Source organism: Formica exsecta, unplaced genomic scaffold (genome assembly GCF_003651465.1).
Source record: "Formica exsecta isolate Colony F162 unplaced genomic scaffold, ASM365146v1 scaffold120, whole genome shotgun sequence".
NCBI classification, from domain to species: domain Eukaryota; kingdom Metazoa; phylum Arthropoda; class Insecta; order Hymenoptera; family Formicidae; genus Formica; species Formica exsecta.
In genome coordinates, this window is record NW_021848537.1 from 4,204,424 (window position 1) to 4,229,647 (window position 25,224).

Here is a 25,224-nt window from a genome sequence, read left to right on the forward strand (position 1 = left end):
CAACAGTCATGATGCGCGAATATATAGAGTCGGAGCATGCCGGTTGAATGTGCCTCGACACTCGTGCATGGTATAAAATAATTCGAGAGAAAAAGAGAGAAAACTCAATAGTGTATTTCTGTCTTTCAAGCGCATGCGCATTCGCGTATTTAATTCTGTGAGCATGGAAGGCAATGTATTCTTATATATCTATAGTCACATGTGATCTGACCTGACGTTGTCACATGATCATGTCCGAAATTGATCGACTTTAAGGGAGTGTCTTCCGAATTTAATAGTTTTCTCGAACAACAATGTTTCGACAATTGTCGTTTCTTTTCGCCATCCTTGCCACAGGTAATTCTTTCTTTACTTTTAAGATAACTTTTTGAAAACGATCGAAATGTTTCAAGTTTGCCGTGATTGAATTTCTGGCTGCGAAAATCAATTCGTTTCCAAAGCAAGCCAACATTCAGAACTATAAACATCCAGAAATATATTCAAACTTATTTTACAGTGAGATCTTTTCATGAACTTTTCAAGTATTCTAAACTTCTAAATTTGTTAAAAATTTGTTTGTTTATTTAATGCACTTGTTTTTACATTTTGACTGTCTTATCCCTGTATTTGCTTTTAGTTTATGCCAGTGGTGAATTCGTCGTCCTTCATTCACCTAATAGTGTAGAATTCATTGTAAATGGAGAGATTGAGCAAAGCAGTCTCAAGGAGGTCTTATCCGCAGCTCTTGGTTATACTGGAAAACAGGTACATAAATATCCTTAATCTTTTAATGGAAATGTTTGACTGTATAAATTCTTAGATGTGTCGCAGAGCTTTGCAAATATGTAAAACATTTAAATTATGAAAAGTTTTAAATTTTTGTTTTATTGAATCAATAAAAAGAACTAAATTCTTCAAAGCTCTATCTTTGAAACTTGGGATCTCTAAAGTTTTTGTTTTGAATATTATATCTACATTATATTTGAAGATTTTTACTAAATATTTGTGATTTTACAGAAGGATGCGGATCATAACATTGCTATTTGGGATCCGTTTTCAATTCCCCAAGCATTGGTTGTTATAGCGTGTGATGGAATAGAGATGTTACCTCCTATGGAAGACAAGAACAAAATCACATATTCTTTGATTGTTGATGAAATGGAAGAGACTACCTGGCAAGCAATTAGAAGCAGAATAGAGGAACGAAGCAATGATAATACTTTGGTCAGAATTAACTTAAGCGATGGAGTTGATGCTGTAAGTATTAAACTAGATAAAGAATTAGTTAAAAAAAATTTCTTAGACGTTACATTCCTAAGTAATTTAATATCTCATTATTAAATATGTATGCATTAATATCTTCATTATATAAAAGATATACTTTTTTTTAAGTGTATGTTGATATTACTATAATATTATAGTGTCTCTTTGCTCTTTTTCTTCCTTTTTTTGTTTCCATTCTATCTCTTTCTGTCTTTTAAGAGAAGATTTAGTAATCAGTACTTTTACTTTATATCTATATTTTGTTTTGCTTTTTAATTTTTTATTAATTATATTCTGAATAATATCTTTTAAATATAGCTAGGCCAATCGGCTCTCGGCGAACTGAAGCCAACTAACATAGAGAAATTAAAGTTTCTAAACTTGGAAATCGAGGAGGATCGCAAATTTGTCGAGGAGATGCAACTCCTTCATGCTATTGCTGACAATGCGTCCTCTGCGAAAAAACATGACTCTGGCACAGATGTCTATTGGCTGGTGGTGTCGACGCTTACAGCAGTCGTGGAGCTTCATGGGAACACCTCGGCAATGGCCAACGAGGCGTATATGTTACTGAATGATGCAATGGAACATGTATCTAAGGCTTTTGTGAATGCTTATGATGGCAAGGTATGTCAATTTATTCGGGATCTTATTTGTAATAATCATAATTTGTATTGGTTCCTTGATTGTTTACTAATTGTTAGTCTATTTTTATGTTAATTGTTGTATGTAAATACAATTATAGATTTTCATATTTAAATACTTCCGGATGTCCATTCTAGGTTGTTATTTCGGCATTTACGAATGACGCCAGTAAGGTGAGGAACGCCCGCTCCGTGATTCTTGAGAGGCAGCGCAGAGACACTCCGGTAAGCGTTAATATACTGTCTTAAATTCTATATGCATTTTACAATCTCTTTATTATGTTTCAAACATAAAACTATGTGAAAATATTTGGGAGTATTGATTGAGAAAAAAAAATTTTAAAGAAGATCTATAGCAATATTTAAACAGAATTGAAAAATTGATAACGGTCTTCTTAATTATCAATGTAATTACATATAGTTACATTATAATTACACTTTCATCCAAATGATACATATGTTGAGAAAATACATACATATAATTTGTGGAGACAATTCTTATTTCATTATTAAAATAAAGAGAACATTAAAAAAATAAATATTTGAATAAAGTAAAAATAAATGCATTGAGATTGAACTATGAGAAAATATATAATTATAAAAATTTTCTATTCATTTATGTTTTATTAAATTTTCTGTACAAGAAGAAAAATAATCATTTACAATTTCAAATTATTTACTGTATTATTCCAGTTATTTTATGATATTGCCACAATATATAATATATTTTATTAAACATTTATAAAACAGCAAATTTTATAACTGACTTTTCTAAGTAAGTATCATACTTTTTGCTAATTGATTAGTTTTTTTTATTTTCTTATTTGGTATTATAATAGGAAGGAATTGTGAAATATAGATTAATTGTAATTTAACAATCACCAACAGTTAACTCCAATTATTCGGAACTGTTAAACATAGAATCGCAATATTAGTAGTTCACTAAAATCTATCTATACTTTATCTGTACCATTTTTATAATTATTACGGGATATTTTGTAGGCTTATAAGACTAACAGTGTTAAATCCACTGGTGGTGCAAAGGGAGCGCCAATTAGTTCAGACATTAATAATTTTTTCGTCAAGGTATCGTGTCGAATTACATTGCATGAACTATTACTTGATTGACAGTGTTTTTTTTTCCGATTTAGAGTATTTAGTAGTTTTTTGCATGAATCTCGCGAACACGACGAATTACTCGAAATACTCTAATCAACGAAAACTTACAAACTTACTTGTCATCAACCGGCCGATATCTATCTACATCGTGTTCCCCTTTTTTTTAGAATTTCCGTCGTATAATTTCTCTAATTTGTGGAATTTTTTTAGCAAGTTTTTGAAGCTCGGCAAAACAGAGATACTTATCAAATTCTTGATATTTTAATATTCTTAAATTTTTATGTAAATAAAAGCTCGATAAATTGATCGTCGAATAGATTGTCGCTAATATTTTTCGATCTTCACTGATAAATTTAAATATATGCTATTTAGCTATCTGCTAAAATAATATTCTGAAAATGAATAAAATTTAAAGTTCAAAATAAATCAATCAAAATACTCGTGGAATTAAAGCCTTGAAGTTCTGGTATCTTCAGAGTCTTGAAAACTGGTGCTTTAACCACTACTGAGATACTGAACAACACTGATTGTAGCAAGACGGCGAACGAGACGGGCAAAGTAATAAAAATGGTGAAGAAGAGAAAAATAGTATGAATAGTACTAGCGAGTCCAACACTGTCGACCGATTTAGAGTATTTAGTAGTTTTTTGCATGAATCTCGCGAACACGACGAATTACTCGAAATACTCTAATCAACGAAAACTTACAAACTTACTTGTCATCAACCGGCCGATATCTATCTACATCGTGTTCCCCTTTTTTTTAGAATTTCCGTCGTATAATTTCTCTAATTTGTGGAATTTTTTTAGCAAGTTTTTGAAGCTCGGCAAAACAGAGATACTTATCAAATTCTTGATATTTTAATATTCTTAAATTTTTATGTAAATAAAAGCTCGATAAATTGATCGTCGAATAGATTGTCGCTAATATTTTTCGATCTTCACTGATAAATTTAAATATATGCTATTTAGCTATCTGCTAAAATAATATTCTGAAAATGAATAAAATTTAAAGTTCAAAATAAATCAATCAAAATACTCGTGGAATTAAAGCCTTGAAGTTCTGGTATCTTCAGAGTCTTGAAAACTGGTGCTTTAACCACTACTGAGATACTGAACAACACTGATTGTAGCAAGACGGCGAACGAGACGGGCAAAGTAATAAAAATGGTGAAGAAGAGAAAAATAGTATGAATAGTACTAGCGAGTCCAACACTGTCGACAACACTACTGAACGTACGGGCGTTCAGGATGATAGCGGGACGTCGGAAAAGTCCGACCTGGACTCCGTTAATAAGGAGTATAAGATAGATATTAACACACAGACAAAAGGACAGGTACATATTAACATGCATCACAATCGATGGGTCTAGGAGAAAATTAGATAGGTCTATCTTTTTTTTTTATTTCTTTTTTTTAAATTTAATTTTCACATTTTGATGCCATTGCGATGACATAATATTTATTTTATTGATTTCGTAAAATTAAGATTATATAGGATATATATGATATATCAAGAGAAAAAAACAAATTTATAAATGTCATGAAAATTTAATAAATAAATTTACGAAGAGAAAAATCAAGATAAAAACAAAACTTAATAGATATAACTCTACATTCATGTTGCAATCAAGAGAGATAGGATTGAAATAAAAGAATTTAAATAAGTTCAAATAATTAAAAAGCAAAATTAAAATGTACTAGATAAAAATAAAGTTTTTATAAATTTAAAATTGTGGAAAAATTGCAAAAATATGACTTGTCAAATTCTTTCCTGGGCCCTTCCATTGTTTTCGTTCTGTCAAACCTTATATACAGGATATTAGAACACCTGAGTTGTAAGGAGATTAATTTAGTGTTTATGAAATACTCTAGTAATGCCAAACAAAATTAACAAAAAATTTTTCAACACTTATCCCCAATTCAGCTTCAATTTTTTAAAAACTTTTAATTACATGACTTTTGCTTGCATTGAAGCTGCTTGCATTCAAGCTATTTGCTTGTTAATTAATGCTTATATGACGCTTAGTTATAGTGATTTTTTTAGTTAGGCAGCGACTTTTATAGCGAATTTTTTTATCGTATCTGAGAAACAGAAGGATGTAAGTTCAAGGAGTTACTTTTTACACAAAGAAAATTAATTATTAGTTTATATTAATATTATTATATATATAAATATGTATGATAGAGAACTTATAATTTCAAGCTTGTTTCCTTCTTCTTCTCAAGTGCAAAATTATAACTTTGCATGAAGGTTTGCCGTGTTCGATATTGCATGTGTATATTTTAATGACGATAAATTTACAAGTGTGACAATTTTTAATTGAAACTTTCTGGTGGAAAATAATTAATTGCTTAGCAAGTATCAAGGGTGAATCTTGTTGACGAGTCCTAGATCTTTGAATTACATATGTTAAATTAAGGGAAGCTCTTTGTGCATCAATATTTCGCTGAATTTTTTTGACCTCACTCGTTCGAGCAAAGTGTGTAAAAGGCGTAGATTGCTATTTAGTAAATTTAGCAGGTATACTATAAAGGCATTTTTACAAGATGGAAATTTGTAGGTTCCTCGTAGATTGCTCTTGTCTGTTCGGCGTTACATCAATTTTTCTGTTTCAGCCTGAATTTTCCGGTCGTGCGAAAACTTATACAGAAAACTATCCTGTCATCTTCAACATACTGCTATGGTTCGGTGTTATTTTCTTCTTCTCGCTGTTAGCCATTTGCAGTACGTATTTTCTTGGATGTCAAATCGTATTTAGCCCAATGCCTGGAGATTAGAGTGATTTATTTTGAATATATGACGAAATTTTGTGCAAATGCGAAGTATACTTGAGAAATAATATTTAAAATGAAAAATCTTTAAAATTCTGATTATAAGGCTCTTGGTTTTTTTCATTGCAATCATATTTAATTATGATGTCAAAAGTGAGAAATTTAATGAATTTTTTTTTGCGAAATACATTGAAATAAATTAATTTATTTGTATCACTTTGTCAGAATATATCAAAGACTTTTTGATTTGTGAGTTAATAAATAGCAAATTTCGATTAATTATCATAAGTTTAGTCTATTTTGCTGGAAATATAGGTCACATATTGAGAGATTATATGTAAGTTATATGTGCATTTATCTATGCAGGAATAAAAAAAAAAAGTTTGCTATATATTTTATAAATTTATATTATATTCAACGTGAGATAATATACAAAATTTACTTCGATGTCTAGAAAAAAATTGGGAACGAAAAAAATTCATAAAATTTCTCGTTTTTTACATTATAGTCCAATTTGGCTATAGTGAGAAAACGGAAGTTTTAATGTGGAATGCTTAATAGCTTTGATGGCTTTAAAAGATATTAGTTTTAAAAATCTCAGATATACATATTTGTGTTAGAAAGATTTCATAAACAGAAGCCAAGAATTGTGTGCTGAGATAAGTTTTCTTTGGTATTTAATCATAGTATAAATCTCTCGATGATAAAATCCTCTCTCGAAAGCGATAGTCAAGTCTTGATATTTTCAGTCGCCATCGCGGATATGGATCCAGGACGGGACTCTATCATTTACAGAATGACATCGAACCGAATGAAGAAAGACAATTAAAGTGTGAATATATATAATTGCAATTTTGTGATATGTGTTCTGTGCGAAGTATACTTATCGGAGCACTCCTGTATGCGTAATTTATTAGCTAGCTGGAGAGAATTCAAATAGCAACGTTTATTACATATTTCCGTATCATGTAGATTCTGTAAATTGATCGACTCAACTTTATCAGAGCTACACATTAAGTAGCAAATATATAATTATATCTCATTTCATTCAATCATATGTGACAAAGTAATTGTTACATTATAAGAGTTGCGCAAATTTGTATATTCCCTTGAGAGCCAATAAAAAAATTGGTTATCCCAAATACAATGTAATCATCCAAATTAAAGAATTTTTATCGTTAAAAATGTAATCCCAATGAATTAAATCTCCAATGCCGTAACATTCGAAAATAACTCTTATGACATATGTTGCGTTTCTAATGTCGCAAAAAAATAGAAATCGGTTGTCTGCAGCATTAAAATCTTATTTCCCCGAGATTTATAGCAATTTTTTTATCTCTGTATGTGTGATATTCGATTTGTAAAAATTCCGCTTGTTAAATTAACGCAAGCGACATGTGACGTGTCATTACGTGGTTTATTTCACCTTGTTCCTTGCGATAATGCATAATCATATCAATTTTTCACTTTGTTCATTTTTCATTTTGTGTCAAAAATAAATTGTGTACACGTATGAATATCAGAAATGCTGGAGATCAAGTGTTTAATCATAATATCTTAATCAAAGTACGCGTACAAATTAGCTATTTCTATGTTGTTTAATTTTGTGCGGCATACACAACGTACTTTCAATTTTGCCGCGCGAAAAGGACGCGCGATGCGGCAAACGTCAGAGTGCGCATGTCACGTGACTTTTGAACGTAGCTTGCGATTTATAATTTTGTACGGCGCGCATCCCGGCACAAATAATTCCTTTTTTAGTGTACATTTATTGAAATTACTCCTTAGATTGAGAATTATTTGCATATTTATAAATGCGAAGTAAAATTAAATAAAAAATAAAGTTTAAAGTCTCGCGAAAAAACCGAATAAAACTTGGATCATTCGTGCGCGACAGACGCGTTTACGCTACCTGACGAACTCGAATACGCGCGAAACTTCATATCGTGCCATATCGAGTCGTGTCGCATCGGTGCAACGATCGCTCCTCATCTCTCACGTATTTTATTCGCCGAAAATCAAAATTTCGCCCAGGCAGGTGAGTACCGAATGTACCGAGACGGAAGACGAGCGATTGCCGTAGCATTCGATTAATCGGATGTTCTATCGCTCGTGTTGCTTTGATATATTTATATCTGAACTAGCGAGTATGATGAAGCCATAGCGTCGCGAGTTAAAATTTCCTCTAGTTTTGATCGTTTCGAGTGTTAATCATTAAAGTACCTTCTGAAATGCATTAAAATTTTTAATTTCATATCTTTGAGAAAGTGAATTCTATTACTCAGATGGAGAACTCTATTAGTTATATCAAACTAGGATATTGACCTCGTAGATTATTGTGGCTTCAGCATCAAGTTGGTGTAAAAAGAGCAATCGAAGGCAGGAAAGTGAGTTAATAAATGCTTAGATATATTATGCTCATAAATTTATGATGCTTAATTAGAATAACAAATTTCGGATAAAAATATCTTATATGGTAAAAGAGAGATACTTGATGTATATATATACAGTATACATAAATTTATTAACATTGTAATATATATAATTTTAATATGTCCATTTTCTCTCTCTCTCTCTCTCTTTCTCTCTCTTTCTACACCGCGATTACACAACTTATTATAATATCTCTGATTTTTTCTAAGTATCTTACCTTGAAATACTTGTTTCAATGGATTCGTATATTATTAGTCAAGTCCGCGATTATATTTTCTAGGCGTGTGTGTGTGTGTATATGTGAGCATATAAATGTCGTGATACATTTTACAGATAATTATATCGCGCATTTTAATTCACATTTCTAACAATTAAATATAATAAATCTTCCCTTCTGATATTTTAAAGACATTAGTTTTGATGGCAGAATTTAATTTTTATTTTTTTTAATAAAGTTTAAATATGTTTAATATAAATATAATATATTACATAATATTTCCAAATAATCTATTAATTTTTTCAATTTTATATTATTACAGCCCCTCTTTTTTGATAAATATTTCTACTTTAATTTATTGAATTTATAAATTAATTTATTAATTCATAAGATTTATCACTCTTTGCTTATTCTCAATTCAACAAATCAATGATGCTATTTTTTACTTTAATGGATTTATAATTTTATTATTGCTTTATTATTATATATTAATTTTATTTTGTCATTATTAAGTTCATTAGTTATAAAATTTTTGTTATATTGTTAAACATTTAAATTTCAAAATGCGCAATATAAAATCAAACATAATCAATGATTTTGATCGTTTTTTATCACTTTTTATGTTCATAACAATATGCGATTATTATCAGCTTCTTAATGATTGACAATCGTGTTATTGATGATCCTCGACAATGATACGCGCCATCTGAAGCTCTTTCAGTCCATTTCTAGCGGTATCATGCATTTTACATTTCTATATGTATATATAATTCTATTTAAACTCTATTGTTATATAATATAGTTTTACTCAAGAAATAAATATAATTCTTTAAATGTATAAATCTCTGTACGGAGTTTTTATAGAGATCAGATTTATTTCATGAACATATGATACATGTAGATTAGTACAGGCAAGAGTTAATTATGATTTTATTTACTTGAGATAATCAAAAGATATAGTATCACATCGAATCAGTCTTATTCTTGTGCGATGCTTCTTAATGATTAAAATGCGATAAATGTATTTGATATATATATGGTGCAAAATATTATACAAAAATCTCTGAATCATATTAAAAATTCGCGAAATGTTGTTTATAATTTTATAATAATTACACAATAAATTAATATATATGCATGTGTGTATGTGAGTCTGATTTAATTTTAAATGCATATAATAAATAAATAAATACGTTAGATCGTTACTTTTGTCACGCGATATATATTTCTTAATAATTGATATCTAAAGAAATACGAGATAAAGTTAAATTTAAAAAGAGAGAAAAAAGAATTTGGAAAGTAAAAAGTCGAAAAACAATAACGCACGTAGGAATGCGATTAAATTCTCTTCGCAATCATCTCTTAATTTTTCTTCTTTTTTTTTTCTGAGATAACCAGTACAAAATATCTCTATCTGAGATCCGAGTCGTATCAAGGATCCATGATATATAGATGCTGCGCGTAGTAAGATCTGAGGTCGACTCCTCTCGACGAAGGTTTTCACCCCACTTTCGGCTCGATACGATCCCCTCTACCTACGCTCTCGTTGCGTACCCACCCCACCTTAAGTTCTCCAACAACACCTGTCGTTACGACGGCGAACGTCTGGCTTTCCGCTAGTCTGACGTATATACGGCTGTCGCAGGTTCTCCCGAGATTCTTGTCGCGTAGTCCTGCCGCCTGCGCATTGATTGTCGTTCTCTTTTTCCAGCGCGATTTATTTATTTTCTTCGTTACGCGTTAGTCGCGCAGCGAGATTGTCATCCGGGTGTGTTGTTTGTTGTTATTATTGTTATTGCGTACGAAAAATTGTGTCAGGTCCAATCACGAAAGAACTTTTGATCCAAGGGATGTCTCGCAGTGATAGTGTGGAAAAATAAGGGTTTGTTGTATAGAAAAATATGAAAATGATTTGAAGTGAACTTATGACACAATCCTGATTTCGAACAAATGCTAATTTTGCTGCATTTGACTAAATTTTGTAGACAACATCCCAAAAGTTTAAAATTGATCGTCTTAATAACGTGCGAGCAGAAATTTAATTGTCAGATGTGGCAAATCAAATGAAAGGAATAATAGCATGACCGCCGTGCAATTTTTTGACAGATTTTTTTTTATTGCGAGATATTTAGTTTAATAGATTTTAATAAGATTTACGGGCGGAAATTTAATAAGTTTTAACAGTATTAGTTTTAAATGACGAATTAAGTTTATATGTGTGTGTGATTTAAATTTTATTTAGCATCTAATAAATTTAAGAGAATCTCTATAATACTCTTTCTCAAACTACTTCTGTATTTGCATTTTCAAATATTTAACTTACTCTTTGAGAAACTTGATTCAACAATTCTTGTTTGTGTTAAAACATAACTGTTTCTTACGAAAATTTCATTAAATTATCGTGTAAAGTAAGATTATATGAATAATTATGTGAATTTATATATTAATCCCCATTTTAAAAATAAATTCATTGCAGAATTTTAAAAGGATCGTAAAAATTTGAGATTGATTGATTATTGCGGAAAAGTGCACATTTTACGCCCTGCGGGACCGGAGAAAATCACGTGATACGCACATTGTCGTGCTACTTCGAGACCAGTCATACCTGTAATTCTGCATCCACCACGTGGTCGATCGCAATCTTGTAAACATACTTATTGCACCGGCGATCACCGATCTAGGAAAATATTATCTTTTATTGGATCAATCGATATTTGTCTCGATGTAATTTATAATAATATAAAATATACATGTAGGATCGGATTTCTCGTCAAGTATCGTCGATACAATGTTCCCGTAAAATTTTTTTAGATGTATAAAAGAAGGAAAAAGTCAAAAATTATAAAAAAAGGAAGAAAACAGAAAATATTTTAAAGAAAAATAATGAGACTATATATAAAAAAAATTAATATATATGTATATTTACATATATATTTCAAGAGAAAATAATTTTGTTTTGTTCACGTTAGAATATATATATAACACACAACGCCTATATCAAATAATCATTAAAATTCTTACACAGAGATAGTTTTATATATTTAGGACTGATGAAAGAGATAAAAGCTTCGAACTTTAATGAGAAATTAAGTTCTTGGAAATCACAAAATTCGAAGATGGCTATTAATGATCGAATTGTAATATACTACATGTATATATGTACTAATGTTTTTAGAAAATGTTTAAAATTGTATAACAATCGGAATAGTGTTGTAATAAAAGAAAATGTTTATTTGCGAATAAGTACTGTTTTCTTCCACACGTCGAACAATAAGAAAACATAATTTGTTAGTTGAATGATTTACGTGATTTGCGCGCGCGTAAGAGCCAGTGCGTGCGGGGAATATTAATTAGTTTAATGATTATTTGAAATAACTTAGAAACTTAGACGGCCTGCATGAAAACGGCTAATCTATAACTTGGAAAGATTTAAACAAATCGATATATTGAATTATAATATTAAGACAGTGAGACATTTCTCGATTCATTTCCGAAAAAAAGCGATGATCAATCAACTTTATAGGAAATAGAAAATTCGTAAAGAAGTTTCATTAAAAAGATATCCTTGGAACTTTAACACGTTTTTCTCTTTTAAAAAAAAAATATATATGTATCTCACAGAAAAGAGACTATTTCAACAAGAAATGTTTATCGAGACATTTCTTATAAAAGAAACATTTCTTAAAAAGACTCGGCAAAAAAATTCACGAAAGGAAATGTTGTCGAAGAATAATTCTTTAAATAACAATACTTTTCAAAAAGAAGCTTTTGATGAATATTTTTGTGAAAAGATACTTGATGAAAGAATTTGGAAGGAAGAGTTATTAATAATTAAGAATTACTGAGAAAATAATTATATATGAAGAGACTATTTTAAAGAATTTTTTCGAAGGTATTCTAAGAATATTTTGAAAACACTTTTGAAGAGAGAATGTCAATGAATAGTCTAATCTATATCAAAGAGAAAGATGAACACACACACAAACCTCTCTCTCTCTCTCTTTTTTTTCTCGCATAACAATTGCCTCTCTTCCTTGATTCTCTTAAAAATCTTTTTCAAGAAAAAAAATTCTCCGAGAAATGATTTATTTATTCTTATAGCTTTCCTTCTCTTTGCTTCTCGATCATTGATCGATCGTTTCTTATTCTTGAAGCTAATCACTTTCTATTTCCGGATTTAGTGAAGATTGATACTTCGTGATCGCTGATAGACGAGGATGATAGTCAAGGAGTTGTTTGCGCGAACATTGCGAGACGTCGCGACGCTGGGTCGACGAATTAAGCATCGCGACTTCGGTTTTACGTAATGTCGATCCACTGCTACTGCTACCAACACCGTTGGGGGAACTTGTCAAGGTCACGGATCGCGGAAAACGCACTGCAGGTCCGTAACGAGACATCGTTGCTGAAGCCACCATTGATTCTACTAGTCTAGTGAAGAGCGAAGAGTTTCATAAGTCGAGAGAGCGGAATCCCCTGAAGAAATTAAAAAAGGTGAAAAAAAAAATCAAGAGAATAAACAAATCCACTATTTAACGGGATTTAAAGGATTGAGAAAGAGGCGCAGAATCAAGAAAAAAGAAAGAGACGAAAGAAACTTAAGACGTTAAGAAAGGTGATGAAATTAATAAATCTGAGAGATTGGCAAAGAGATGAGAAACGGGAGAAACACTGAGAAAAAAATCGGAGAAACTGAAAAACTGAGAAAAATTTGGGAAAAAAATGAGGATTGAATAATATTTAATGTATATAAGCAAAATTAGAAAAGTTATAGAGATAAACGGAATTGACTAAAATGAGAAATTGACGATATTGAATAAAAAGATAACATGCGGAAAATAAAATATAAAAATAAAAGAGAAATTGTGAAAAAAGTGAAAAATGCTAATTAAATGTCAAGATATAGAATGATTCTTCATTTTTTATAAATATCTCTTTTCAAATATCTTATTCGAATTTTTTAAATATTGAGAAAAGCAAACATTTTCTCGATTTGTCTCTTCTCTCTTTCGTCGATTTTAATTTTCTGCTCGATTCAAGCTAACATCGTAACATTGATTCTTGAATTATTACGGAAATAAATTTGAATTAAAACGATATCCGCGCGCATGCTTCTCGGAAGAAATAAAACTGAAAAAAAGATATCATCAGACATTCTCGAAAAAAATACCTAACAAAGCTCAAAGGCGATACTTGGACCTTGCTTGCGCAAAACGTCGTAAGTGTCTTTTCCTGTCTAGATATCATCGGGCACGTCTTTTCGCGGATTTTTTTGGTTCGCGTTTGAGTGGCCTTCCGGCGAGAGAAGGCGGAAATTCGTGAGAACATACACGCCTAAAATTTCGAATTGAATTTGTTCACGCTGTTGTTTTGCTGTTTCAAGTGTCCAGAGTCACGATGTCTCTCTCGCAGATTCGTCGCGACTTTCAGTTCGCGCGGACGCAAATTGTCGCGGATCGAGTGATTTTTTTCCCGATGTAACAGATACTTTTGCATTGGTAAATTGGGCAATTTTGTTTCTGCACTCTGATGAATTTATCGTTTAATATCTAATTAAATTTCGATATTAACTTAATTTATATAAATATTTTCATTTTTAATATAATTTACAAAAATATTTTTTATAAAGAATATTCCGAATCGTTATTAAATGCAGATTTTTTGTTGAATTTAAGCCGAATTTTCGTCTGCAGAAATAAAGTTAAAATAAGCAATGAAAATTTTTATACGGCTTTGTTTTCGGTTTTGAAAATTGAACAGTTGGAAATATTTTTGCGTTTTTAAGTTTAACACAAATATAAAAATATAATTTCAATAAAAAATAAAAGCAATCTTGACATTTTATACGTTATTTGTCTAATAATTTGGATTTCTTTATTAAACGTAATATTTTTTATCTTTATATTTAAATATGAGTTAATGAGTTTGATGTGTATGACATTTATATCTTAATTATGGAGAAAATTTGTCCACATTAGTCAAAAAATCAATCTTTAAAACTAAGATGTCAGAATTAAACATAAATCAGGCTAAAAATTCTCCGCTATTGTTCTATAATATACATATCAAATATATTTCTAATTAAAGACGAGGATTGGAATTGGAACTGCTATTCGTGTGGATTAAGATATTGCAAATATCAGAAAAGTTTTAATGGTCTCTTTACATCGTATTCGCTAAGAAAACTTAACAACACCTAAGTGTCACAAGAAATAACGCTATATTTGTGAATCAGGTGATCGCAACGGCGAAGGACGCCGGATGCCTGACGTCGCGACGCTTCGCGGGACTTGACGAGAGCAGACAGGACGATGAGCGTCAGAATAGTTGTGAGTGTCACCGAGCTTACAAATATGGATGCCAAGGATCGCTACCTCGTCGAAGGCATCGGTAAGTCTTTTTCCCAAATTTTTTATTCCGTAAAAATGGTATCGTTTTGCAAAAAAATGAATAAAAAAGATTTCTAATAAAACAATCTCAAATTATATTTTGGCGAAACTACGTCGCACAAACAAAGATTTCTTATCGACATACGTGTGTTGTAATCACAATAATATTTATCTTTTATTTATATTTATTGTACATCTATATATTTGATTATATGCGCGGACGATTGCATCAATGTACGGAATGTTCGAACTCCGTATCTTTAAATAAGATTAGAGATACACATAGTATCCGTTTGAATCGAGAAGACATGGAGGCGATTGTTACTTACGTAAACGACATTTTACGACGTAAAAGGTGACGCGGTCAGATAACAAAATATAAGAATAATAAGATATAAGATAATAAGAATAAATCGGCTTTTTATATATAACGAGCGTTCTTATATCCGAGAGAGATATTCTGTATCATTCTTCCACATAGATCGTACGATTCATTAATTGTGCATTTTCTTACTCGCGTATACTAGTTGAAATACACATATTGTGTTAAATTTTAAACGATTGCAAGGGAAAAATTTCGCCGGAACGCGTTCGCCAAAACATACATGTTGATTTGGCTGATAATACGCTCATTAAATATCGAGTCGATCAGCTCGTACGTTTATACATGCAATTATAGGGATTTGTGCGTGCATTTCGCTGCTACTAATTTCGATGGCAAATAAATATCCACGTCATTTACGGGACTCATTCGCACGCAGCAGATAAGATCAGTAAATGAACAGCACCACAAAATCAAACCTCGCCATCATATGACTCGTCTGAGATCTATTTTTAGCATTAAACATTTTAATTTTAAATTCCTTTTTAAATAAAATTACACGACATCAGTTTGTTTTGTAAATTTTTGAATAAATTTCTCAGAGAATTTCTTTTATCATTTAATGTACAAAATTCTTAATATTTTTCGGAAAATTCTAGTTTTTCAAAAATTTTGAGAACATTTTATTTTTTATGACAAAATAAAATGTTTTATTGGAAATATCAAGTGCGACGGATAATACCTGATAAGTTTTAACGAGAGAGAGAGAGAGAGAAAGAGAATGCAATATTATTCCGTCATAAATAATTAATAAGTTTTACGAAAATATCCAGAGGCATTTTATTCGATCTAGATATCGGTTTTATTCGATCTAACGAGCAGATACTATTGCTCAGCATGATTTAATAGACTTTATCTATATGAAAAAATCAGTATAATTATGTGTCGTCAGCATTATATTATATAATCTACTACCGATACCTGCGATTGTCTACTGGTCAATTGCTCATCGATAATTTTACACTGATTTTTCTCGCGGGAATTTAATATATTTATTGGAAAAATTTCATGGTAGCAAAAAAATGCGTGAGGTTATTAAAGTAATCGAAGTCACGTTGAAATCTTGAAATTTTTTGGTTATTTGTTATTTTATTAGAAGTTTAGAATTAGATTTGTAATTAGGATTTTTAAATGCGATCTTTTATTTGTCCCATTTAAGGGATTGCAAGTATATTCTTTCTATTTTATTTATGACGAAAATGTTTATAACTTTGCTCATATGATCGATTTAACTAATATTTGAAAAACATCCGTCATTGAAACATTAAATTTTAAAAAAATAATACATTTTCGCATGACGAGGCATAAATTTTTCGAGTAATCTAATCTAATACAGTGAATTATACAAGGGAAGGAGTGATAACTGAAGAATTACATTATTGACACGTGATAATAAGCAATTAACTATATAACGATCTTTATTTCAACTATGCTTTCGCTGTCACGCATTCCTTATCGTCAGCCTTCGTGAAAACGCAAAAACAACTTATCCTTGACATTGAAGCATTTTACCTTTAAGACTTTAAAAATATGCAAGATGTAAATATTTGTATATTTTTAAACTGCGACCTACACAAACAAAAGAACATGATGTGATTCATGTTCTTGAATTTCGAGAGATTCCAAAAGTTCTAAAGATAAATATTTTAAAAAGAATGATTTTGTTATACTCAAATATATATATATATATATTTATTTACCATGACTTAAAAGACCATATATATATATATATAAACTGATCTTATTGACTTTGGAAATTTTTTGATAACGTATATATGAGAAAAAGAGATAAATAATCTTATATATTAAATTTTTATTTATTTTATTAATATTGCGTTGAATATAACATTTTCTATCACATCTGAAATGTAATGTCCCGAGCTCTAAAACATATTATGCTTTTAATTTAATGATCAGCGCGAGTTTTGAATGAGAGTTGAATGTGTTATTTGTATAGCACATCTAGGTCGTATTTGTAGATTTCGGTAATCAGAAGCGGAACGTCGTCATCGTTGTGGTTAATGAAATTTTCTGCGGTTCTCCGCGGCTTCAAGTTCAAGGTTGTTATGCTCCGTAGCACGTTCCACAATTTCCAGCGGACACTATCGATGTCGCTTCCACTTCAGAATTACCTGACGAGGAAGTAACACAGTCACCACGTGCCACCGCGTCACGTGTTTGACTTTGTGACGTGATAAATAAATCAAATCCATGCGCTCTTCTCTTATCTTTTCGTCAGATGAGGAAACATGTTTTGTTCTCGTCGTTGAAAATGAGAATTCTTAATTTCCCACATCTATCATTCTTATATGTCTTTTTAAACATTAAAAATGATTAGATCCTCTCTCAAATATTTTACATTTTCTGAAAATATAAATCTTACAGAATATTAGAAAAATGACGTTTATTATAGCGGTAAAACAATTAAATTCGTTTGTTTTTTTTGTCACGTCATAATTCTTTTAAGCGAAGACATATTTTTATTTTGCCAGTCGAGAAGAGATCTTTAATATATTCAACATTCTTATGGTTCTGCGAACTGCTGTCGAATAAAAAAGAAATGCATACAGATATAAAAGAATGCACATTTTTATCATATTGCGAAACATTAAAGAATTATACGATGTTTACGCAAGATAAACTTGTCTTTTACAAAGTAAATTATCTTAAAATGCAAATATTACAACAAGTCGACATAAAAATTAGAATAAACACTAATATACTCCAGAATGTACTCCAAAACTTTTTGATGAAAAAAATCGGATTCAGATTCAATTCTTTGCAGTTAAAAAATGAATAATTGTGTTAAGAATTTCCGAAATATTTCTATCTTCAAGAGATCACGTTAATCCTAAGAATTTATTTATAAAAAAGATTTTTAAAAAGAATTTATTTTAAATAAACACAAATTGATCATTACAGATTCTCAGAATTTTTCGATGCTAATTTTATAGCGATATATTTTTATCTTGAAACTGCTCTTAATTATCTTACCGGGGATGAATAGCCAGGTTTCCGGACATTAGTTAATAAATGATCTTTAAGATGCGGCACAGCAGGAAGCTACTGAAACGATTGCAATGAAGATAATAACAACTGACTCACTCGTTTACGCTTAACAATGTTTGTAGCCGACGATTACGCAAGGCGGACCTTTAGCATCATGCTCATTAACGGAAATATAATTTGCCGAATAAATCGCCGTGATGTCATTTCACAGGATCATGAATCCCGAGAGCAACGAACCACTCACGCATCATCTCGTCTCAAAGTCCAGAGATCTGATGATCACCGAAGATTTCCGCTATGGAAATCATGCAAAATGCTTTCAGAATCCTTTTTTTATGAATTATACATAAACTTTGATCATTATTATCATGCATGAATTGCCGATAATTTTTATAAATTAGCCTATATGGTACTTAAATACCGATATCAAAAGTGTTGATATTTTAATCTTTGAATATAAATCATGTCAAATAAAGTATAAAAAATAACTCATAATAACATGATATATTAGTTAATACATCAATTAAATTGAAGTCATAATCAGCAGTTGATTAATTATAAAAGAGATGATATATTGAAATTCCCTCACGTAAATTGATTTGAAAGTGTAGATGCGTGTCTGCACGCATAGTACGCACACATACACGTGCAATATATATAATATAAATATTATTTTAATAACATAAATCGTAACAATATAATAACAATAAAATAAGAAAAAATAAAAATATAAGAATAAATTAAAATTATACATAAAAACATTATATATAGAAACATTACACTTATGTGCGCAATCGCAGTTAATTATTCTTCAAAATCAGACAAATTTCGCATTTGCGACGTACAAAGCGCAGATTTGCGCAGATATTTCCATGAAAATCATTATGTTCCGGTGTATGAGAACACGCCGTGATGCGATCCGAGGCCGATTACGTCTCCGTTGTATTACGTATCATCTCGAAGAAAAGCCATCCTGCTGTTTGTGTTAGGTAATCGATCGGCCGCCATCGCGAATTCTCTGCATCCATATTCATGCTTACCGCGGCGCTTATCGCCGGACCGTATAAAAACCGGACGACTCGTCAAATAACAAATTATACGAGTATCGTTATACGGTATCGAAAAATATGCAGCTTGACAGGATGTAGCATGATGATAGTTGATTAGCACTTACAAAGCTATATGCGTGCGCGTGTCACGCGCATATATGTATACGATAAAATTTTTGTCTATATTTAAGAGAGAATTTATCTTAAGTACGCGATAATATTAAAAAAAAAAAAAAGATTTCTTTATTCTTATCTTATCCAAGAAAAGCAAAAAACATATACAATTGTATACACGTGAAAATGTGCATAAAAAATATGTATACAAAATACATGTTACGTAATATCCGTTTTTAATATTTCTTAATATAAAGTTTCTGTTTTCTTTTTATATCGAAAGAAAATTCCAACGAGCATATCTTTTATTGAAACTCTTAAGATATAAAAATTATCTGAATGAAACTCTCTTTCTTTCTCTCTCTATAAATAGAAAACCTGTTTGTGAAAAATATTATCATATTTCAATATGCATTTATGTATATAAATTTTATGTGAATAACAATCGCAAAGGAAAAGGGAAATTATTATCGTATTTTATTATTATTTTTGTTTCGGTTATTACTAATTCTTTCGTTCGATCCATCGGTCGGGAAACTTTTACAACGAACCCTTTAAATGCGCCGTCGAGATGTTGCGAGTACATCAGCATCCGCGACGGAATACGCTGTACGGCAGATTAACGCGCCCACACAAGGATGCCGAGCGCAATTATGTGTGGAAGGTCATCTACGGAGTATAGTCTGATCGTCAATTCAGGAAAAACGTTGATGGTCGTTCATGACGATAAATGCGAGTCACGTATTGAATACTATTCGGCATGCATCCGTATCCGAATAGAGTCATTAGCTGCCTGTCAAGGCGCATATTAATTCGCCGATATACTCATGATTTTCGACGTAGATAAGGTTTCATTTAATAATCCAATCACGAGACATAAAGTCAAATCGAATAGTCAAATTCTCTTTTTTTCGAAGTTTAATTTATTGTATTCGTACAAAATGTAACGTTAATTACGGAAGATGTAGATTTATGTGAGATATATTTGCGAAAGTTAGATAGAAATAAAAAAATTTATAATATAATTATAAAAAGTTTATTACAGATATAAAAATAAATTTTACGAGAAGAAAATGATACTACAAAAATTTGAACGAATATCTCTAGCATATTTTGTATTTTTAAATTTTCAAGCACCAAATTAACTTTTTCTCTCAATTGTTCGATACTTTCGTAATATTATCACGATACAAAATAAATTTTACATGACTCCATAAATAAAAATCGAATAGCATCAAATGATTTAATATATTTTGATATCGCATATTTAAAAAAATTCTCACTTTATGATTGAAATGCGGTGGTGCTGTATCCTATTGAAAAATTAAACCTTTTCGAATTTAGAAAAGATACATAATTTGACTAATTTATAAATATTAATATATATATATATATAGTATCATTTTTTTTCTATTTGCATACACAATAAGCACTGTTCGCAGATAATTAACTTATTCGCGATAATTAAAAAACCAACTTCCGCTCGCCATTGCTCTGATTCGCGGTGATTCTTCGTGCAAACGGAACTAGCACGAATGGCCAAATATCTGGACTGGTTTATCGTGAATGGAAACTGACATGAGTCTGGTTCGCATGGCTCGACATCAACAAAAAAAGTGGGCCTGGAAGGCCTTCGCGTCTCTCGTCTTCCGCATCGAACGGGTTTCTCATTGAGCATTTAAGTGAAAAAGATCCTTGGACAATGGCGTGTATCGGCTACGCCGATCGGTTTCCTTCAGGGCTATCGATTGAAGTGTAGCGTTACTTCGACAACGATGTAACAATCGGTTTTGATTCCAGAGAGAGTATTGGTTTAACTCTTTTATATACAGCAATATAAGAAACAAAACTATTTTTTTGGCAATTTAGATCTCAGATTTTATCTGACTACTTGATTAATTAAATAAAAATGGTTGATGATGTATATATTTTATATAAATAACAGCCAGATTGTATTAATTAATATTCAGAATTTAGTTATGTAGACATGCATCAGAAATGAAAACTATTAACGTGCCAATATTTCCGAGATTATGTACGGCTATACACGCGTCATCAACTGGCGGGCAACTCATGATATGGAGATGGTACGATATTAGTGTCGAAGGAGATGAATAAAGGTTATTGAAAGCAAATTTAAAGAAATTCTTTAAAGAGATCATTATACATATATACAGATAGTCAAAATATGCTAAAATCAGGGATGTGACACGATGTCTATGATGTTTACTTAGAAGATCACGAGATAAAGCTTAATCTGATATAAAAAAATCTATAAAATTTTATTTTTTGATTATATTTTTTACATTTTCATTTTTCCCAATTTAAGATAGAGATCAGAGTAATACTTTGGCGTAATCGATGTAGTGTATCTCCTATCATGATCAGTTGGATGAATTAGCTGAGAGAAGACACGTAGCGATTATTCCCGCTTATCTTGAGAAAGAAAACTGATTTTTGATTAAATTATATATAAATTATGCGCAAAGAAGTGTTTAATATCGCCTAATGGTGATATTAATCATGCGCAAATAAGCATACAATGCCGTATAACGCATTTTCAGACCTTCACAATAGCCGTCTCACCTTGACGTCGCTAACAATGAGACGAGACGAGACGGCGACGATATATTAAATGCAAGTTGAAACGATTATCCTTCATACCACGTTTTAAGCGGATCGTGATCCGATTCGATCCGATCATATATTACAGTTCTTCCCTGCGATTTTTTATTGCAAATTATGCGCAATATAAAACACACAAAGACCATGCGAAGACAAAGCAATCCATCGGTTAATATTAAACTATTATCGGCGAAATATTAATTTGAATCGAACTTATGTGATGCGTTGAGAGAAATATAATATAGAAATTAATTAACGAGGAAAGGACGGAGAATTAGTCTTGCTTTTAGAAAAAATGTATTTATTTAAGATTTATTTCTTTATTGAAAATCGAACAGTTAAATCAATTAAATAAAAGCGGATTTTATTCATCGTAAAAATACCTTATAAATACAACAAAATTTATTAAATATTTATTTTTTGCTTATTATTATTTATTACTATTTATTTTTTCGTGCACAGACGCTCTTTATCAGAGAATAATTTCTTTTAGAGAAATATTTTTATAGAGGGAGAGAGAAAGAGAGAGACAGAGAAAAGGAAATATATCCAAACAAGATTGAAATGATTTATTGTTCAAGAAAGCAATCAATCTTCGATGTTGAATTTTTAGATCTGTGTTTTACAGTTGGAAATGTAATTCGAGAGAGACATCTCTATCATATATCTCTACTATATATTATAAATGTCTTGACAACTATATATTCAACTCCTAAATTACGCATTTCCCGAAAATATCTCTTGGCATCTGTTCAAATAAAGTATTCATACACACATACATACACACACGAAAGCGAAAGAATACCATTCGGAATTTCTGATAACGTGTGTATGTCCCATTCCATATCATTCTAATTATATCTCACTGATCTTACAACCGTTAGTCATAAATGTTTATTATTGTTTTATGGATTTTTTATTACCTCTATTATATCTTCATATTTAAAGCGCAATTAAGTCTAAGATAGACGTTTTATATCTTTTATAAAAAAAAAAAGAAAACGGGACTATATTTTAGATGTTTGCTATTAAATTCCTATTTTGCTTTTGATGAATAATCATGAGCACTATTTTAAGCACTATTTTATTGAACTAAAGGCTTCTGATAAATTAGCTAACGATAAGTGAAACAAGCTTACATACCAACTTTTTGATAAAATAGCATTTAATCAGCATTTAATTGCTGAGAAATAGAGATATGTCAGTTTAAGAGACTTATATTAGTTTTGTTATATTTATTTCAACATTGTCCATGATAGAGATCCCTACCTCGCACTTATCCCCTTCTCTCTATTGCGCTATCGCACCGCGTTTAACCTTGTAGCTCCCTGCTATGGGATGAGAGCGCTCGCGGGAAAATAGTAGATAAACGATAGATCGCGATGGAGAGGATGGCAGTAGTTAGGAAAAGTGGTAGTTAGGAAAATTGGTTTATTGTGCCGCTCTTGGACAATACTATATGTATAACAATAAAATATATGATTGTTTCATATCATTTTTAGTTTAAAGTCTAATACTTTATTATTTTTCTAAATCTTATTTAATGTACCAAAATATTTATAAATATAAGATTACTCTGAAATCATTTTTCTAAAACAATAAATTATTAATTATAAAAAGACAAAACTTCTCTAGGAGGAAAGAATTAAATTATCTTGCAACGAATAAGTCACTGTCTGCATATATTTGTGCCATGCAAATATTTGATATATTACAAACGTGTTAGTTTTTTATTTCAACGGAATCCATCTGAAAGCAATGAAATAAATTTTTCTTTTACACGGAAAATTGTTTTCTATATATTTTCTTTTTTTATTAGAATCTCGATTATGTTGGAAAACAATATTATTTATAGTTAAGAGGTTCACACAAAATACACACACACGCACATACATACTAACAACATCATAATGGAATTTTCTGTTTTGTTATTTTCCCGACAGAGATAAGAGTCACGATTCATTTGGACAATAGTATGTTTTCTAGATGTCGTATCTACTGATAGAGAGATTCCGATAAAAACAATACAATTACGAGCAAGCAATTTGGCTCGTGAGCAACAACGTGATAACTTATTACAAAATGTTTCCTTTCACATACTTGTTCTCAGAAAAATGTGGCTTCAATCCCGTGTCTTCAAAAATTTCTTTAATTACAGAGCGATATCGGTTTAAAAATAGCGATACACACGTGCAGACAAATAAATCATTTATATATTCTTAACGCCAAGATTTGTATATCTAAAATTAGCTCGATCGAATTTTTGTATTCTGCGTTACAAGTAAAAAAAAAAACTGAATTTACATACAAGAGAGCAATGTTTAAATGAAAATTATCACAACTTAAAGTTTATTAATGTCTGAAGGATAACAATTTTATCAAAGCCTTGTGTAAAAATAGAACAGTCTTTTATTTAATGATTTGCGAAAGTTTCTAAAAATTTACTGTATGCTTATTGTTAGCAAACATCTTCTGATTTTATTACTACCAGAGATTATAAAATCGAGTAAAATATTTAAGTCGTTAAGTATCATTCTTTGCAATTGATTATAATCGGTCATTAACAGCATGCGAGAGAATTGGCCAGAGATTCGATATTTAAACAGAATCAAGGCCACAGTATATAAATACGATGAAGGATTATAAATTGTAAATGAATTATGGACGTCATTCAATTTAATCATTATTAATAATTTAATTATTAATATTATAATTCGAATTTTGACACGATATTTAAAAAATAAATACGTCATACACGTTGAAGAACAAATTTCGGTTAATTTTGTGGAATGTGATTCTAAAAATTGTGATGCCGAAAATTGTTTGCTTATATTTTCTCTTTTCCCCTCTGTTTTACTCATTTTGATGAGTAGCCGAGAATATTTACGGACCATTTTTTTGGAAGGTAAATAATAAGGTTTGTTGATTTATTGATAGAAAATATTGTTTATTTCTTTAGAAAGAAAGAAATTTGTAATATAGACGGTTTTATAAAAAAAAAGGTTTCACAATAATCGAAATCAAAGTAGAATTTTTCAGTCGAAAATTTTGTCCGGTTGTCATTAAGAAGCTGTTTGTTTTGTGTTGTACCTCGTGTATATATCTCGCTTGACGTGTGTTCGATTTTTAGTCTAACTCGCGCGATACCTTATCTCTCGTTGACTTTGCTCGCGCGTTATCACTCGTGTATACTGATTGGCAACATCATACCTACGAATTATATTTGA

The 25,224-nt window shown here is 30.6% G+C and overlaps 2 protein-coding genes across 10 annotated transcripts in view; both read left to right on the forward strand.

Moving 5' to 3' along the window:
* The first annotated feature begins 175 nt into the window (after nt 1–175).
* LOC115242929 (renin receptor) lies at nt 176–6,964 on the forward strand. 2 transcript variants are annotated; one of them, XM_029819564.1, is made up of 9 exons: nt 176–336; nt 617–744; nt 997–1,236; nt 1,561–1,869; nt 2,025–2,111; nt 2,889–2,972; nt 4,138–4,341; nt 5,624–5,732; nt 6,529–6,964. In XM_029819564.1, the coding sequence occupies exons 1-9, from the start codon at nt 294–296 to the stop codon at nt 6,606–6,608; spliced, it is 1,284 nt and encodes a 427-aa protein (XP_029675424.1). In that variant the 5' UTR covers nt 176–293; the 3' UTR covers nt 6,609–6,964. The 2 variants fall into 2 exon arrangements, with proteins under 2 accessions (XP_029675424.1, XP_029675417.1); XM_029819557.1 differs by lacking the exon at nt 4,138–4,341.
* A 756-nt stretch (nt 6,965–7,720) lies between these two features.
* LOC115243012 overlaps nt 7,721–25,224 on the forward strand; it is a 58,417-nt gene continuing 40,913 nt past the window's right edge. Inside the window, exons 1-3 of one of the 8 annotated variants that reach the window (XM_029819675.1) lie at nt 7,721–7,817; nt 12,611–13,647; nt 14,665–14,819. In XM_029819675.1, coding sequence (XP_029675535.1) covers nt 14,741–14,819 — 79 coding nt within the window. In that variant the 5' untranslated portion in view covers nt 7,721–7,817; nt 12,611–13,647; nt 14,665–14,740. Of the gene's footprint in view, nt 7,818–10,003; nt 10,312–12,610; nt 13,648–14,664; nt 14,820–25,224 lie in introns of those variants that run through there. The other 7 variants (XM_029819661.1, XM_029819682.1, XM_029819690.1 and 4 more) reach the window with 7 other exon arrangements.

Coding starts and splice junctions, on each gene's coding strand:
- LOC115242929 (XM_029819564.1), top strand. CDS start 294: ATGTTTCGACAATTGTCGTTTCTTTTCGCCATCCTTGCCACAG. Junction 1,237..1,560: donor TAAGCGATGGAGTTGATGCT/GTAAGTATTAAA, acceptor TTTTAAATATAG/CTAGGCCAATCGGCTCTCGG. Junction 4,342..5,623: donor ACACACAGACAAAAGGACAG/GTACATATTAAC, acceptor TTTCTGTTTCAG/CCTGAATTTTCCGGTCGTGC.